Here is an 18,088-nt window from a genome sequence, read left to right on the forward strand (position 1 = left end):
GTTGTAATGAGGCAAGGATATCGTCCAAAATAACAACTCGCCCACGCCCCAGCAGCCGATTGATATTCGATACAGTAAATTCACACGCACTCCCCATTTGTGTAGGAAACAATCGCTTTGTTCCGAACCACTGTGCAGTTTTATTGACCGGCAACGGTAAATGAAGTCATTTTACTCTAATGTGCTCCTTTATTCGCAATAGTTGCAAATGTTGACGTCGTTTTGGGAATAATGACGCGTTTTTCGGAAATAATGGGATGTTAGTGTTATTGCATGGCTTGGATTTTTTCCGTTGTGTGCAGAGCAATAAACCACTGTGCAATTAATCGTGCAGTTATTAGATTATTTGCGAGTTCTGTATTGTGGTTACAGACAAGTAACAACTCCTAGAAATAGAAATTCAAACAAAAGTTTACTATTCAGGTAGATTAGATTCAGTAGCTTTATTTGTAAGTCATTAAACAATTCAAGCTAATAGCTACTTAAGTAGGTAATTACTAGGTACTTAATCATGCACAAACATTTTATAATTTTATTGAAGAGGGCACTTGCTTTTTTCTATTTTTGGCCCTTCACCGAAGATTTTGGTTCAGATCGTATCAACATTCGCCATATTAGCGGCTGTCCTATTAAAATAAGGAGGTTTTGATTTATCGTTTTATTCTAGGATGGAGGCAACAAATCTGGCCTTGTCTCCGCGGGAGACACTCAAGCCTCGCGACCATAAGGTCATGCAGCTTAACAGCAAACCAAACCAAGTAAGCTTCTCTAAAGGTCTCATGCGACGTGTGTCAATTGTGTCATGTCTGAAAAATCCAAATCCTGAGGGCCTTTTACCATCCCATCTTCGGATACGAGACCATCTTATTAAGTTTGTCACCCAATTTGCCTGCTTCATCATCATCAAGAGATCATGTTACACACAAGACTATACAAGTTCAAGATCAATTGTCGTTTTGCATTTTCTATTTACTCTGCAGATCAGTCTGTCACGAACTCCGACTTGCGACTTCACAAATCCAAGTTACTTAAATCAAATAGGAATAACACTGTGGCGTTTGATCAAACGTTAATAATTACCATGGAGTTTTCTTCCTAGGTGTCAACGGTGCTTCTATACGGCGTCCCAATAGTATCGCTGGTGATCGAAGGCGTGGAGCGACTCTGTTTGGCGCAAATCTCGAACACGCTGCTCAAGCAGTTCTCGTATAACGAGATTCACAACCGACGGGTGGCGTTGGGGATTACTTGCGTGCAGTGCACGCCGGTGCAGCTGGAGATATTAAGGCGAGCTGGCGCCATGCCTGTCTCGTCGCGACGCTGTGGTGAGTTACAGTTTGATGTAGCCTTGCACAGATCTTCAACACTCTTCTCAAACAGTTCTCATGCAGTGAGATCAACAATCGGAGGGTAGCTTTAGGAATAACTTGCGTGCAGTGCGCTCCAGTGCAGCTCAAACTATTAAGGTAAGCTGGCGCCATGCCCATGTTTTCACGACGCTGTGGTGACTGCTGTCCAAATCTCTTAGAAGTTAGACGCCTCATCGAACTCGCTGATGAAATCTCCCCATTAAGCCTGCTGAACGGTACTCATGTAGGTACCTAATTTTACCACATGTTATGTAGTCATACCAATATGCCAACTTTAACTATCTAATATATTAAATTATGCCACGATTTGTTATATCCCTAGGCATGATAACGAGGAGAGAAGCAGAGAGATTATGCAAGTCGTTCCTGGGCGACAACGCGCCACCACGGCTCCCAGACGACTTCGCCTTCGCCGTCCACCACGAGTGCGCCTGGGGCTGCCGGGGCGCCTTCTTACCTGCTAGGTATCTACCTAATTATATATTTACAAGATGTTCGTCTTTACATTGTTCTTTCTTTCGCCAACATTAGTTGATTGAGTGGATTATGCAATTTTAATGTCCAAGCGTCCAAGGAAAGGTTTCAACTGTCTTTCTTCAGTTGTCAGTTGCCTTTTCGATTACTATTCAGTTCGGGATGGCACAGAAGCACTCTCGTCTTCTTATTAATTTGATATGAAAATCATTATTATTCTATCTTGCGGGCTGGATGCTGTCGTAGCGCACTAGTTCTAAGAGTGCAGTCGTAATTTCTGCATATTCAACACCTTTATGTCCGAAACATTGTAATGTCCTTTGGCATACGAACTTGCACATAAACACAAAGTAAGTAGGTATATTCCTTGGCAGGTACAATTCATCCCGCGCAAAATGCATCAAGTGCGCCTACTGTGGCCTGTTCTTCTCGCCCAACAAGTTCATCTTCCACTCGCACCGCGTGGGCCCCGGCGACAAGTACGTGCAGCCCGACGCCGCCAACTTCAATTCCTGGCGGCGGCACATGAAGCTCAGCGGCTCCCCGCCCGACGAGGTCGTGCATGCCTGGGAAGATGTCAAGGCTATGTTCAATGGCGGGACTAGGAAGAGGATGCTGTCGGCGGCTAGGTAAGGATTTTTTCTAATTTATGGCTTTAGTTGCAATGCAATGTCAATTGAGAAAGTTTTTGTCTGATGATACTGAGGTTACCTACGAACGACTGTTACAAAATAATTAATCAAAAACATTTTTAATCCCCGACGCAAAAACGACGGGGTGTTATAAGTTTAACGTGTCTGTCTGTCTGTCTGTCTGTCTGTTTGTCTGTCTGTGTGTGTGTCTGTCTGTGGCATCGTAGCTCCCGAACGGATGAACCGATTTCGATTTAGTTTTTTTTATTTGAAAGCTGTGTTAGTCGGGAGTGTTCTTAGCCATGTTTCATGAAAATCAGTCCACTGGGTCGCGATCGGGGGTTTTTCAAAATTTTAATTTTGTGGTTAGGTTATTCCAAGTGTAATTACACTAAGATGTTCTGTTCAACCCAAATGTTTTGTCCAAATTTCAAATAGTGTTTTGGGTCTGATAGAAAGATTAACTCAGAGATGCTTTATGCTTAGGTAAGGAACAAATTACAGAGGATTCCCTTACCTTCTTCGTCTTTAACCACGTTGGCTAAGTCTTGCTTAAATCTCAGCAAAAAGTTCAGCTTTAATGTGCCACAGACGAGTGTCGATCCGCAGGCCGGAAGCGGAGCCGGGAGAGGCGAAGAGAGCGGCAGCGAGTCCACCGGCACACGCACCAGTGCCAAGGCTGGCAGACTACGTGTGGGGAGCGCGGTTACCCCTGCCTTACGCTCTACCCTGGCTCAAGCCGACGCTGTGGTCGCCAGGTGAGTGCTACTGATGTGTGTCAATCAGCAGGCTATTGGAGGCAAGATGTAGATGAAGCGCGCGAAGTCAGCATGCCCATTTACCCGTACCAAGGTAGGGGATTAAGTGTTAGGCGCGTGGGTAACATTGCCTTATGCTCTACCCTGGCTCAAGGCAACGTTGTCGCGAGGTCTGTACTTATGAACAGGTAGACCGGTTGCAGGCAGGGGATGCGAAGCGTGAAGATACCTAGTTCCAGGCCCCGTAGCCGAATGGCATGTCTCCGACGCGAAACGAAAACGAAACGCCGCGAAAGGTAGTCTGGCTCTGTCGCGCCAATACGCAAGAGCGATAGAGATAGATATCAACTAGCGTTTCGTTTCGTGAGCGTTTGTGCCATTCGGCTACGCACCCTGACCAGACCTTCTGAAGAATGAGTTAATGAGGTAGAATTTAAATTTATATCTTCTGCAGAAATAACTAAATTTTGCAGAAGATATAAATTTATTTACCTGTCTTTTTGTAGCGTTCTTAATACAAAATTTGATTTGGCAGGAGCATTGACAGCGTTAAGCAGCGTGGGGTCACTGGAGGAGCCGCGCGCGTTCCGTCCCGTGCGGCGCGAGTCACCCCCGTCACCCGGCATGTCTTCAAGGTCACCGCTGTCACCAACCAGGTAAGCATTTTGTTGTGTAGTTGACACTGTGATGTGAGCTAAGTAAGTCGACGCTCAAGCGGTGGGGGTGCAAACATGCAAGTAAACAGCCGTGGTTACAAACGCTTTGTCTCTCCATATTTAGTTGAATGTATAGCAGTGGCGTGGCGTGAACATTTTCGTTGATAAAGCCGGATGGGTTTTCGGGATCTGTTTTGCATGGACTTCTACAGATACTGGAGAATTTTAGGGAGCCCGTAGGGAATCGAGTTGTATCGACGCAGCGCCACTGGTGTAGTGTAGATACCTACGCTACTATCGATCGCCACGAAGTTTGAGTGATGATGCTTTAGCCTACGAGTCCTGAGTATATCTAGGCGGGCGCTTGACAAATTTCTACCTCTACTAGCTTTTGCCCGCGGCTTCGCTCGCGTTAGAAAGAGACAAAAAGTAACCTATGTCACTCTCCATCCCTTCAACTATCTCCATTTAACACACACAGAAACTCGTAATATATCAGTAAAGCAGGATCAAGGAAATAGCTACAACAAAAAATCGTATCTTATTATATGTAGCCATTTACGAATACTCCATCAAAATATTTCTGGTCTAATAAACAAAGGTGATGAACTATCAGTGCACCTAAATACACTAGACAGTCAGCAAAGACAAATAGATGTAGTAGGAATCACAGAACACGATATGACAGCGGCAAATAAATATCTCTTAACAATACCTAATTTTTCCATTGCTACGAGTTTCTGCAGAGAAAAAAGAAGAGGTGGGGCATGTATCCTGGTACGCGATGGACTTCGTTACAAAGTGCTGGATAGCATTAAGAATAACTCTGTGAAGTGTCTCATTGAGTGTTGTGCTATTGAACTTTGTGATTACAATATGGTTGTTGTTTGTATTTATAGAGTGCCTGGGAGTTGTCTCGATACATTTCACGAAAGACTTGAAAATATTCTTAACATATCATGCGACAAAAGAAATCGACAGGTAGTGATCTGCGGGGACTTTAATATAGATACGTTACAAGAAACCCGAATAAGTCGTGATCTTAAGTTTCAGTTGATAAGCTTTAATCTAAAATTAGAACTAAAACAAATAACAAGAGCTAGTAGTGGGACTTGTCTGGACAACTTTGCTCATAATGTAAAGGGAGCTAAAGGCGAAGTGATAGAATTAGCGTTATCCGATCATGCCGCACAAATATTATCATGTCCTGTAAATAAAACAAGTATTTTAAAGTCATGGTGCATTCGTCGTAGGGATTTTAGTAAACATAACTTAGATTTGTTTAACAGGCATATTCAGAGTTTGAGTTTTAGTGATGTTTTAACATCAAATGATGTAGATGAAGCATACAATAACTTTCTACACATTTTTAAATGTCTGTACGACCTTTGTTTTCCTTATAAAATCATAAAAAAGACGTTAAAAAATAAACCTAAATGGATTACGAAAGGAATTAAGGCATGTTGCAAAAAGAAGAGAGAATCGTTATGATATTATCGGCGAAATAAAAACGAGGAAACCAAAAATGCATACCTTTTGTATGCCAAAAGGCTGAAAAAAATTATCAAAATGACAAAGATTGCGCAAAATAAACATTTTATAGAAAATTCAGCAAATAAGTCAAAAGCAACATGGCAGGTAATAAACCAAGCGAAGCATAGTCTACCGAAAGAACCACTTACTAAACTAAATGTTCACGAAAAATGCTATACAAAACCATTAGATATTGCAAGTGCTCTAAATAATTTCTTCGCTGACGAAATAGAAGCAAACAGTAATAAACATCACCAAACATACTGTACTTCTAAAATAAAAACGAGTCCTAACTCTTTATTTCTAACTCCTACCTCTCCATACGATGTGCGCAAGACTATATTATCATTAAAAAACACAAACAGTGTAGGTTTTGATGACATAAACACTAAAGTAGTAAAATACGTACGTGACTCAATTTCAGTTCCACTGTCATACATAATCAACCTATGCTTCTCTAAAGGCGTTTACCCTAATAGTTTAAAAACTGCTACAATAAAACCACTGCATAAGAAGGGTGACAAGGAAAACGCGAGTAATTACCGTCCAATTGCCATTTTGCCGACATTCTCCAAAGTTTTTGAAAAAACGATATATGACCTCATTTACAAATTCTTAGATAAATACAGATTGCTGATTGATGAACAGAAAGTTTTCCGAAAAAACACCTGTATTAACGTAGCTATATATGATTTAATAAACAAAGCTCTTAGGTGTCGATAATAGAAAAGCATCTTGTGCCATATACATGGATATGTCCAAGGCATTCGACTATGTAGACCACGACATCCTTCTGAATAAACTGAATAAGTACGGAATTCGAGGAAACGCCTTAGATCTCCTAAAATCGTATCTAGAAAACAGGGAACAGTACACTGTTATTGACCAGATATGTGTGAAAACTGGAGAGGAGATAAGATAACATATGCGTCGGAACGCCGATGAATCAGGTATGGCGTACCGCAAGGTAGTGTGCTGGGTCCACTGTTATTTATTCTCTATATTAACGACATTACTAAGTCAATACATTATCCCATGATACTGTTCGCTGATGATAGCACCATATTTATAGAATTAGATACAAATAGTGACTATGAACGTGAGGTCAATGATACCCTAAAACAAATTATTAAATGGTTAGAAACTAATAACTTAAAGGTTAATATAGACAAGACTTGCCTAATGCAATTTAGTCAACGAAAATCAGTCCCAACATTAAATATTAACTATGCCGGTAAAAACATAGCCAAGGCACATACAACAAAATTTTTGGGCATACATATGGACAGTGACATGTCCTGGGAGTCACATAATAAAGAAGTGTGCAAAAAAATATATCAGTTTTCTTTTGCCCTCTATAAGCTTTCAAAGATTTGTGACCGAGCTACAGTTTTGACAGCATATCACGGTTTTGTGTCCTCAACACTTAGATATGGTATTGTGTTTTGGGGAAACTCCTCGTTCAGAGAATTAGTGTTTTTAGCTCAAAAGAGATGTATCAGGGCCATTGTAGGAATATATCCCCCACAAAGCTGTCAACCACACTTCATATCACTGAAATTGCTCACTTTTCCCTGTTTGTACATATTTGAATGTTGTTTATTTGTCAAAAATAATCCTAATTTGTTTGAATTTAGAAGGGCACCGTTAAGGTTAAATTTCCGCCCGAGAAAACCTGAAATAGACATAAGTAGAAGCAAATGCAAGCAAAAGCCCTAATGCAAAAGAATATTCTAGTCATGGGACCGAAATTGTTTAATAAACTTCCTGAAGCATGGCAAAGCTTACCTGCAAGTAGGTTCAAGGGTGTGCTGTACATGTTTCTTTGTAATAAATGCTACTACTTATAACGTTAATGAATTTTTAGATGATGAATGTATAACTTTGACATAAATACCATTTTTTTTTCTGATTTTTCCCTGACATTGCATGTGTACTTTGAATATAAATTATTTAGTGTAAATATTATGTAAATGTATTTAGTATTAAGGTAATTATTTTACGATCTGCTTTGTAAATATATTGCCAAATTATATTTCGTACGCCTACACGGCTCATCATGGCTGATATAAATAATATAACATATTGTCACCTAATTGTTACCTGTGATGACGAAATAAATATATTTGATTGATTGATTGATTGATTGATTAAAAAATCACGTCAATTCGACGCTCTGTTTTGCCGTGAAAGACGGACAAAAAAACAGACACACACACTTTTCAATTTATAATATTAGTATGGATATGCCTCGCTGAACGCGTCACCGATCGCTCGCCGCTCATGCGGCTGTTTTCTTGCTGAACGCTGTTTCTCTCAATTTCTAGAGTGAAAAGCGTATTACTGTTGTTTTATATTAATATATTCCACCCAGGTCACCACTAGCGTCGCCAGCGCGAGCCCGTTCCCCGCGCTCACCTCATCGCTCCCCGCACCGCTCGCCGCACCGCTCACCGCACCGCTCACCGCACTGCTCACCGCACCAGTCACCGCGCAGCAGCGAACGCGACAGCGATGAGAGCGTGGACATCGAGACCACCGAGGAAGATCAGCGAGATGTGGTGAGTTTCTGTTCAATCTTAAGAACTTGTGATTTTCAGTCGTTATCACAGATAAATCGCTTCAAATAGTGACTTTTCTAGTCTTTCCACTTCGATAAATTCATCACAGTTCAAAGGCGACGAGTTCCTGCTTACTTACTACGTACAGCAAGCGCGCATACCTATTCAGTTTTCTTTTCAAAACTGACGGGCTCTTGCACAAATTAATATTTCTCTTGATGCCGCTAAAGCTTGCAAAATAGAGTAGGTTAGACAAACCAGAGAAACTATTGTGTAAATACTTAAGCATTTCAAATTTACTCAATAACTGGTTGGGTATCTATTGAATTCTATTGCATCTAAAATCGCAACTTTACCCCCAAATATAATAAACCGCATTACAACATAAAAGAACCTCAATCACTCCAAACTCCAAAAGCTCTCTCAACTTACGTAAACGTTTCTCAAAGATGCAATTTAATAGCCAAGTATTGAGCTTAAAGCTCCAGCTCGGGCCATTCGGGCGCAACGGAGCCAGACCGATCCAATTTAAAAAGTTCGCGTTCGCAATCACCTTGCGATGTAATCGCGTGATTAGGTTTTTTATTGCGGTGCCATTGATTGAGATGCAGTTGGATTGGATTGTGTATGGATGTTGTTCCGTTTAGTGGTGTCCTAGTCCTAATTGATGCTGCTGAAAAATAGTGTTGTTAAAACTAGAATCAGCGCACTGTTCGTCAGATTCGATTTTAAGTAATTTCTTTTTCCGATACGATTTTGGATATGATAGGTCAACTGTGAACAGTGATGATTCTGAACAAGGAGGCGTATGTGTTAACTGACTGAAAGTTCTTGACTGCATCTTGTCAATGCTGCTACACGGGCACGGGCGCTACGAACGTAGCGATAGCTTGTAGACGTAGGTACACGACTTGCGTAGCACCTGCTTGTATCGTAGGTATCTAGCGAGAAGCGACGCTATGCTTAGCGTGATTCACTTCACATAATTATTTGCTATTACGGCAATATCTCTCAGTCGTAAATAAAATAGTGTTAAGATGAAATGAACTTTGACTTTAGGTAAATATGCCTACTTACACGAAAGTAATTTTATCGACAGCTCTTAATTATTCTTAAGGCCATAACAAGTAATATGCTTGATATTTTTCAATGGACTTTATTATCATGTAAAATACCTAAAGGTAACAGCCAGAACCTGCAGCAGCTATTGGGTGGATAAAATAAATTAAGTATTTAAAACGAGCACACAAGTCTACGTAGATCATTTCGAAAGTTCAGCTCCAACATCCCATTCAGAATCACACTCACGTCCATTTTTTCCAATCCGAATGGCCAAACTTAGGTAATTAATGCATTGATTAATTCAATCCGGCTGGTAACACCGCCATTTGAGTTCGCGCCGCGTCCGGGAATTCCCCGGGCGAAACAAAATGGCGCCGGCTTTGCACGTCGTAAACTGAGTAATTACTGGAGTTCATTTTGGTTTTAAATAAGAGAGAAAATGTTTAATTTAGTTCCCGATTCCAATTAATTGGGGATCGGGAGTTTTTGCGACCGAATTCTTTGTTTACCTGACGCCATTGACGGAGTATTAAGTAAGGACGGTCGATGGGGATTACGCCCGGCCTTGAGTCTGAAAGGAATATTTTTTTAATTGGCGCGGATGTGGCGCGTGTATCTTTGTGCACGCTTCCTTACATCTGTTTGGATGCTTGAGAATTATTTCGGCAATTACTTTTCAGTCATTGAGATTATTGTGGCACAGTTTTCACGATGAAATTGTCTTTGGGTTCGGACCAAATTACAGTTGCAAAATATGAACATGGCTAGTGGCTACAACAGACCCACAATTTCAGTGTGCTCTTGATATATGTTTAATCAAAATCAAATCAAAATCAAATCAAAATAATTTATTCAGCAAATAGGCAACAGGGGCACTTTTACACGTCACATGTACATATTTAGAAAATATTTAAAATTGAATTGAAATTACAATTGATAAGTACTACTAATTCTAAGTTCTAACTAAAGTATAACTCTACTACAATTAATTAGACATGTAGAAGCTCTCTAAATGTCGAATTACAACTAAGAACTACACTAAATATAAAAAGTACAAATACAAAAAAAGTCTAAAATTACTTTAGAGGTGCAAATGACTCTAAATGTCACAACTAAAGATAAAATGTATACTTAATCTAATTCTCCTTAGAGATGTATAGGGTTTCCAAGAGTCAAAATAATATATTTAAAATATTCACTAAAAGAAAGGAAACAAACGAACGATGATGAAACTGTTATTCAAAGCGGGATTGTTTTAATTTAAGCATACTACTCGTAATTCTAATTTAATTTGATATTATACAGTGTGTATTTATGATATTACCGGAAACTTTTACCAGACCAAGAGTTAAGAACCCATAACAAGTTTAGTAATTATAAGTTTGGCCCTAACTACCAGGGGCCCGTTTCTCGAAAGGTACAAGCCTTGTATTACAAGTGCGCGAACTGTCAAATCGTATGGGTTGTCATGGAAACACACTTGTAATACAAGGCTTGTACCTTTTGAGAAACGGGCCCCTGGGGCCCATTCCTTGAAGCTACAAGTTACATTTACAAGTGGTTGTCAATGTCTAATATGACAAGTTGGAAACGAGACTTCCGCTTGTAACTTGTAACTTTTAGTTTTGAAAAATGGGCCCCAGAGCGTAATTCTTTTTAAAAATAACGTATTTTTTCACATATTAGATTTTTTCGTTGTTTAAAGACCGATGATTAATTTGTGGGCGTGTATCAGACACCTGCAGAACTACAGGAAATTCACATTTGTAACAACTGTACACAACTTTAATTAAAAAAAACTGCACGGAACGCTCCTGACGCGACACAAATATTGCACGGACGATATGAAAAAGAGATCAAATTAGATTATTTACAAGTACTACGTATCATAGTGTGTTAAATGCTCGGAAATAGGACTGTTTCAGAATTAAATTACAGTGGATTTATCTATATCACAGCAACGGCATAATCGATATTTAGTCAATGAGTTACTTACCACGTTGGGCGTGGGAGGATCGCTAATGAACTCGTAATTAACGCGCGCGGAGGGCCCTCCGCCTAAGCCTTTCAAAGGGCGGGTTTACACTACTTTCACAAATAAAGGAGAGCGCATGTACTGATTAAGTTGAATGTAATTAGGTGGCATTTGCGCACAAAAGTCTAAATTCAGCATTAGATATTTTCAATGAAATCTTCTACAGGAAAAAATGAGGAATCCACGTGGAACCTTTTGAATCCATACTAATATTATAAATGGGAAAGTGTGTGTGTCTGTTTGTTTGACCAACTTTCACGGCAAAATGGAACGACGAATTGACGTGATTTTTTAAGTGGAGATAGTTGAAGGGATGAAGACATAGATTACTTTTTGTCTCCTTCTAACCCCCCACTTCCCTAAAATGGGGGATGGAAGTTTGTATGGAGCACCGCAATTTTCGAAGTAAACGCGAGCAAAGACGCGGGAAAAAGCTAGTTTACAAATAATTTCTACAATCTATTTATACTCGCAAGTAGGACTACTTCTAATATTAAGTACTTTCTTGTTGGCGTTTGGCGATTCCCCAATTTCCCCATCATCACTTTTAAGTTGATGACAAGAATATTTTAAGCCTACGTACGCACTTTATACTTACTCAAGAATGTGTTGTAGAATATTTTAGTAAATACAAATGACGAAATAATGCTTTAAATGACCTTGACTATCTCTTTAATAAAACGTAACTCTTGATCACTACATTCACTAAGTACTAAGTTAAGTTGAGGATATCTTTTAACAAGTAGTTAATTCCTCTGAAGTAAACATGTTAAAGGACCTTGACTGCAAAAATCCCAAATTTATCCAACTTAACTAGGGGCCACAACCTTTCCGAAGGTCCCGAACAATTCCCCCGGGTAAATAAGCCATCTCACGTTCACCGCAGTGATTTATACCGACATCAAGTGCACAATTGAATCGTCGCACAACCTATTCGTTGCCGACGTGACCCGCCTACAGACTACACTATGTACAAACGTATGTAACTCCGTATAGACAGAGAACGTCTATGAAATAAACGCACCTCAAATCCACCAAAATGTACGATAGATGGCGCTACACCTTTTGTTGATTCTCGGCTAGATGGCGCTAATATTTAATAATTGACTATTTTAATATGGGCCAAATTGTCAAAACGGAGGTCCTAAAGTTTTAAGCCTATGTTGAGAGATGGCAGTCTATGCACTGTGACTACACGTTTTACTTTGACAGTAATTGTCTGTTTACACGATCCTCTTTGCTTTGTATGTGGAATCTGCCGCCCTAGCCGAACTGATAATTGTTGACGCTACATGGCGAAACGCAGTCTTGCTCTGTCGCGCCATTACAGAAAAGCAGGTGCCGTAGCCGAATGGCATTTGTGCGACGCGAAACGAAAACGAAACGCCGCGAACGGTAGTCTGGCTCTGTCGCGCCATTACGCACGAGCGATAGATATAAATATCTACCCTCCTGGGAGATAGCTACGAAACGCTAACGAAGCCTAAGCGATTGTGAAGTTGGCTAGGTATCCTGGGAGTAGGTACCTACAGTCGCGGCTCAGGATTTCAGGGAATTGCGTGAGGGGAAATTCGTAATATTTAAGGTGCAAGCTGCTTATTCCGTCAATTTGTATTTTCAATTCAATTCAATTCAATTCAACACTTCATTCATTTTCGTAGTACTTATAGTCTGGTGTCTGATGTAACATGTAACTACGAGGTGGATTTAGCTATAGGTACTTATTGTAATTAACTAATGTCACACCCGCCGCACTAATAATAATACTTAGCATCGATTTTGATAAGCCAGAAGTGTTAAGGAAACTGAATCTTTCTCACTTGATGGTCTGATCGGAAGATCAGCGCAGGAAGTCACCAGCAACACGCTGAAACGAGGCCATTTCGTGGCAATTCATTCCTTTTCATCACACTCGCTCGTAAAGGGTGTTATTACATGCCTGAATACTGATACGTAATGAGCTATTTTACCGCCCTAGGACGACCTGTCAAAAATTACAAGATGACGGACGAATGTTCGAAATGTCAGCGTAGGTATTTCAATACATTTAGTTTAAGGTTATTACTTCGCGAGTGTGATGAAACGCATTGTGTATATCACGGGCGGGTGAAGGATTACGAACGAGAGGCTGTTTGATTTAATAACACTTTCCGCGCCCTTAATACACAATGTACTACTGTTTGTAGTGTTGTAATGTGAAATTAGTCTTGTCTGCATTCACGAATAAATGATATTCTATTCTGTTTAAAATTTCATAACAGTTTGACATTTGAAATACGAGTAACACGTGCGCATTGGCAGCATTATTAACAGGGCCCGTAACTTTCATGCCGATGACATCAATTTGACGTCACGCTGCATATAGCATGATTCAAATAGTTTTATTGTAATAATGAATCATTATTCATTTATCAATTTCATCATGTGCAATGACTTCAATAGTTAAGCTATTCATACGTGGAACAATTAATACCTACTTGATACGTGAAACTAAAAAAAAACAATTTGTTTTGTTTTATAAATTATTGAAATGTGGTAACAAAACTATATATTAATGTATATGTATAAAAAATAAACAAATAACTTAATTTACTTTTGACGTATTAAGTAGGTATTAAGTAGGTATTAATTATTTCACCTAGTCATGATTAAAATGATTGATGAATAATGATTAATTATTAAATAAAACTCTTGAATCACCCCATATGCAGCGTGACGTAAAATGTAAGTCATCGGCATGAAAGTTACGGGCCCTGATTATTAAGTATCATAAATTCATAACATAGTCAACATCAGATATTTGTTGTCAGAACGGCGCTCACGCCTGAGGCTCTAAACTGAATCAGCTGATTACACCGGAATCGGATCCGAAAGCCGCTTACCCTGCACTTACCTAATTGATTTAGTGCTTTATACAGCTTAGATCTAGATTAAAAAAAAACGTTAGTGCTATCAGATTAAATATTATAAGTTAGGGTTGTTAACTTCGTTTGTTGTTGTTGTTTAACAGAGAGTAATTAAAGTGACACGAAAAAAGCAATGAGCCGAGTATTATATCATATATGTCTATTTAGCAATCAGACAATTTCGTTCTTTTACTACCTAGTCTACTGAAACGGAGGAGTTTCATGTGCTCTTCCACAGATGTCATATAAGTATAGGCTGTATAGGTACCATAGATCAAGCAAACGTATCTACTTAACATGATGTCAAATGAACTCAGTACAATCCACTGAGTTGTCCGTCTTTACTTTATTCGCAACTTGCAGCCTTCGGGTGCCAATTTTTGTAAGTTGAAGTCAACAAAAACATAAATAACCTAACCACAAAATTAAAATTTTGAAAAAACCCCCGACCGCGACCTAGTGGACCGATTTTATGGTTAAAGAAATTTATTTTCTCAAAAGAAATTTAACATTTCACTTATATAGAGAAAATACAAGATAAAACAAATTATGAGTGAGCATGCAAGTAATCTAACAGATTAAAATACTTAACGAGTAAAAGAATACAAACTATAACATGCCATTTACGAGCATTACACGTAAAAACAAAAAGTGTACACTTAATACTAAACATAATGTAGGTATTTTTAACTTAAACCGAAGTTGCTTACTTATTTATCACAAAACAGATGCAATCTGTTGCTAAGTAATTTTACACTACAGCGTTATTGCACTTTTAGCTCTAAATACATGCAAGTTGAGTTGAGCGACACTCATTTCCTTGATAGTTCCTTATCTCTTGTTCCCCTGTGGAATGTTCGCCAGTGTCGGACTTAGATATTATGAATTACGTAGTTTGATAGACTTCGTTTGTATGCATTGTAATTTTTACACTCTTTAATGTCTTTAGGTAGGCTGTTATAAAACTGTGCTCCTTCATAACCAATATTCTTTTTGCCACATTTGGTTCTAGCTGATTGGAGACATAGATCGTTAGAATTACGAAGTGGTCGTAAACCTTTTTGTAATTTAGTTGTAAAACTGAGTTTCGAGTGTATTTTATTGTCTATTATTTTTCTTATTAGTAAGCAAGTGTTATTAAAGTACAGTTGATTTAGATTTAAAATTTTAGTTTCTAAATAAATTTTGCGACTAGAAGTTAAGTAATCATAACCGAAAAGTGTTTTAATTATTTTATTCTGTGCGACTTGGAGATTTTTAAAAGTAATTTTTGTGGCGGTGCCCCATATTTCAATTAGATAATTTAAATGAGATTTTATTAGTGAGTTGTAAATCGTGTATTTAACGCGGCGAGGAAGACACTGTGCTGTATTGTAGAGGCAAGCTCTTAGAGATGTGAGTTTTGATCGTATTTTATTTATATGTTGCTTCCATGATAGATCACAGTCCAATATTAGGCCGAGATATTTTTCTTCACTTGATTGTTTTAATAGTGTTTGATTTATTTTAAGTTCTATATTTTCAGTGATTTTCTTATTTTTAGACTTGAATATTATGTAACTGGTCTTGTCTACGTTAATAGTCAAAAGATTAAACTGGAACCATTTTTCATGAAACATGGCTAAGAACACTCCCGACTAACACAGCTTTCAAATGAAAAAAACTAAATCGAAATCGGTTTATCCGTTCGGGAGCTACGATGCCACAGACAGACACACACACAGACAGACAAACAGACAGACAGACAGACAGACAGATAGACAGACAGACAGACAGACACGTCAAACTTATAACACCCCGTCGTTTTTGCGTCGGGGGTTAAAAATGGCCACTTGCACCAACGAAAATGGTGGGTTAACCCACCATTTTATATGGAATTTGACAGTTGACAGCCCACTAACCCTGAGTTAAGTGGTTGGTGAAAGTGGGCCTAAGTGTATTTATCCATTTCCTCTTTTTATACAAATACTATTTAAAATATGACCGCATACATTTACGTCCGATTACGCACTTACGCAGGTAATCGGAGATTTGGAGTAGTTACGGATTAGGGTTGCCGCCGCCGGTGTTAATTCTGAATAGTGGTGGGTCAACAGCGGCAGCCCTGCACGCGCTTTGTGCAAACGGGCGGGGCGCTCAATCTTCTAAATTGAAACATCGGGTTATATTGGCTTTGGCTGGTAGTGCTCAAATTATTGAAATAGACCACTGTTAAAAATAGTGACTGTCCAAAGTATCAGCTTACGAGTTGGCATAAAATCATATTTAAGCAGTTTTTATGGGCTTCATTTTCAGTTGGATCAAAAAGGATTTATAATGAAAGCGCAGCGCGTTTATGTACGCCATGAGTAAAATGGATTTGATCACAACTGAAGAAAGGTTAACATTCTACCGTTTTCAAAGTTTATTTAAGAACGACCTTTTTTGCTGTACCTATTAACACAGCTTGTTTAAAAATATAGCAGCTATCTAATTAAGCACTTCAATACTAAATATATGAATAAAAAGAGTCGTGGAAATTAAAGGCAAACACATTAGGTACATACATTAAATTAAATTCTCAAAAAGTAACCATGATCATCACATATTTAAATAAAATATTTTAAAATATTTTTACTCACGTATTATGTCGATATAACGCTCGACATGTTTCGATCCATTTCCGAGGATCTTTTTCAAGAGTAGCGACCCCGCCTCTACGCATACTTGAATGAAAAAAATCCTAGCAAATGGATCGAAACATGTCGAGCGTTATATCGACATAATACGTGAGTAACCCGTTTAAAATATTTTTTTTTCAATATGTCTGAGTCTCTGACAGTCAGATCAATTACACTCTAAGAAAGTTTAACGAGTTCCAGGCATGTTCTAGATTAAGTGCACCGTGGACCATATTAGGTACTCAATAATCATATTTATGTAGTACTTATTTTATAATATAAATAAACATATGTAAATGTTATCTAAAAATTTTATTTTTAACTTTTCCTCAATCTCTGTCGTTATTTTTGTTGAACATTGATTTGATTTCGTACGGCATGCAACCGCGTACACCTAACGCGTATTAAACCCCCCCAATAGTTGTAATAAATAAAGTTTTCATTCGCTGGGAACATCTTGAAGTGAGCAATTCGTTGAGACCCGACCTATTAGTTACGTGACTGGGGTGCAGAGAGAGACAGACAGATTGAAAGGGGAGGTGCGATGGAGTCTGAAAACTTATAAGAGATATAACAAAGTATTACCCATACTTTTTTTTTTTTTATTAGCCTCGACAAAAATTGTCTTAATAAATACCTTCATTTAGTTTTCAATTAAAGCACAATACGAGATTGCTAGGCGTGGATTATTTTTTTGTATCTAAAAGACACCATTTCCCTTGTATTCTCAGACCACTCGATATTGACCCAAAATTTTTTTTGAGACAATCACAGTTCTCCGATATTTTTTATTCCGCAAAAACCACGTTGGCACCTAATGATCACTACAGTTTTAAACTCCACTGTTCAATTATTGATTCTTCGGTCCTTCCTAAAGTCATGGCCCTACATTGCGACAAACACCGCAACGTGTAATAGATTTAGACAAGCAATTCCCATGTAAATGAACGCGGCCCGCGGTCCCGCGGGACGCGCTCCGCCGGGACCACGCTAGGGTTGACTCCGGCAGTTAATTAATTTTGACTAGACAGAGAGTGATAAAGAAATCACGGTTTTTGCTTCTAAGGATAGATTGAAAATAACCGCGTGAGACTTGCAACTTTGTTCCAGTGTGTCCAAGCGCGGATCCAGCTTCGTGCCCGGGGGGGGGGGGTCACGTAGTAAAGGCCCGGGGCCCAATGGCCCAATGGGGGGGGGGTCACGTGGTCTATTTGTATGGCCAACTTAGGCTCGGGGGGGGGGGACATGACCCCCATGACCCCCCTCTGCGCATGAGTGTGTCTGTAGGTACTAACCGAGACATCCGAGACCCATCTGCGCTAACATCTGCGGTCTTTGAGATAAAACAACAAGCACGCACGGGAAGGTATTAACCTATTAACTATATATAGTTAATAGGTTACTAGGTTAGGTTAATAGGTTAGGTTAGGTGGCTTTGTTT

At 39.0% G+C, this 18,088-nt stretch overlaps 1 protein-coding gene across 4 annotated transcripts in view; it reads left to right on the forward strand.

The window, feature by feature from the left end:
- The first annotated feature begins 283 nt into the window (after positions 1-283).
- LOC125234254 (SKI family transcriptional corepressor 2) overlaps positions 284-18,088 on the forward strand; it is a 35,348-nt gene continuing 17,543 nt past the window's right edge. For 2 of the 4 annotated variants that reach the window (XR_007177955.1, XM_048140465.1), the window contains exons 1-7: positions 284-758; positions 1,100-1,325; positions 1,693-1,834; positions 2,219-2,473; positions 3,068-3,234; positions 3,770-3,890; positions 7,798-7,984. Coding sequence is in view for 3 of the 4 variants with exons in the window: in XM_048140465.1 (XP_047996422.1) it covers positions 669-758; positions 1,100-1,325; positions 1,693-1,834; positions 2,219-2,473; positions 3,068-3,234; positions 3,770-3,890; positions 7,798-7,984 (1,188 nt within the window). In the remaining variant the exon portion in view is untranslated. The remainder of the gene's footprint in view (positions 759-1,099; positions 1,326-1,692; positions 1,835-2,218; positions 2,474-3,067; positions 3,235-3,769; positions 3,891-7,797; positions 7,985-18,088) is intronic. The other 2 variants (XM_048140467.1, XM_048140466.1) reach the window with 2 other exon arrangements.

Source organism: Leguminivora glycinivorella, chromosome 15 (assembly GCF_023078275.1).
Source record: "Leguminivora glycinivorella isolate SPB_JAAS2020 chromosome 15, LegGlyc_1.1, whole genome shotgun sequence".
Lineage (NCBI taxonomy): Eukaryota > Metazoa > Arthropoda > Insecta > Lepidoptera > Tortricidae > Leguminivora > Leguminivora glycinivorella.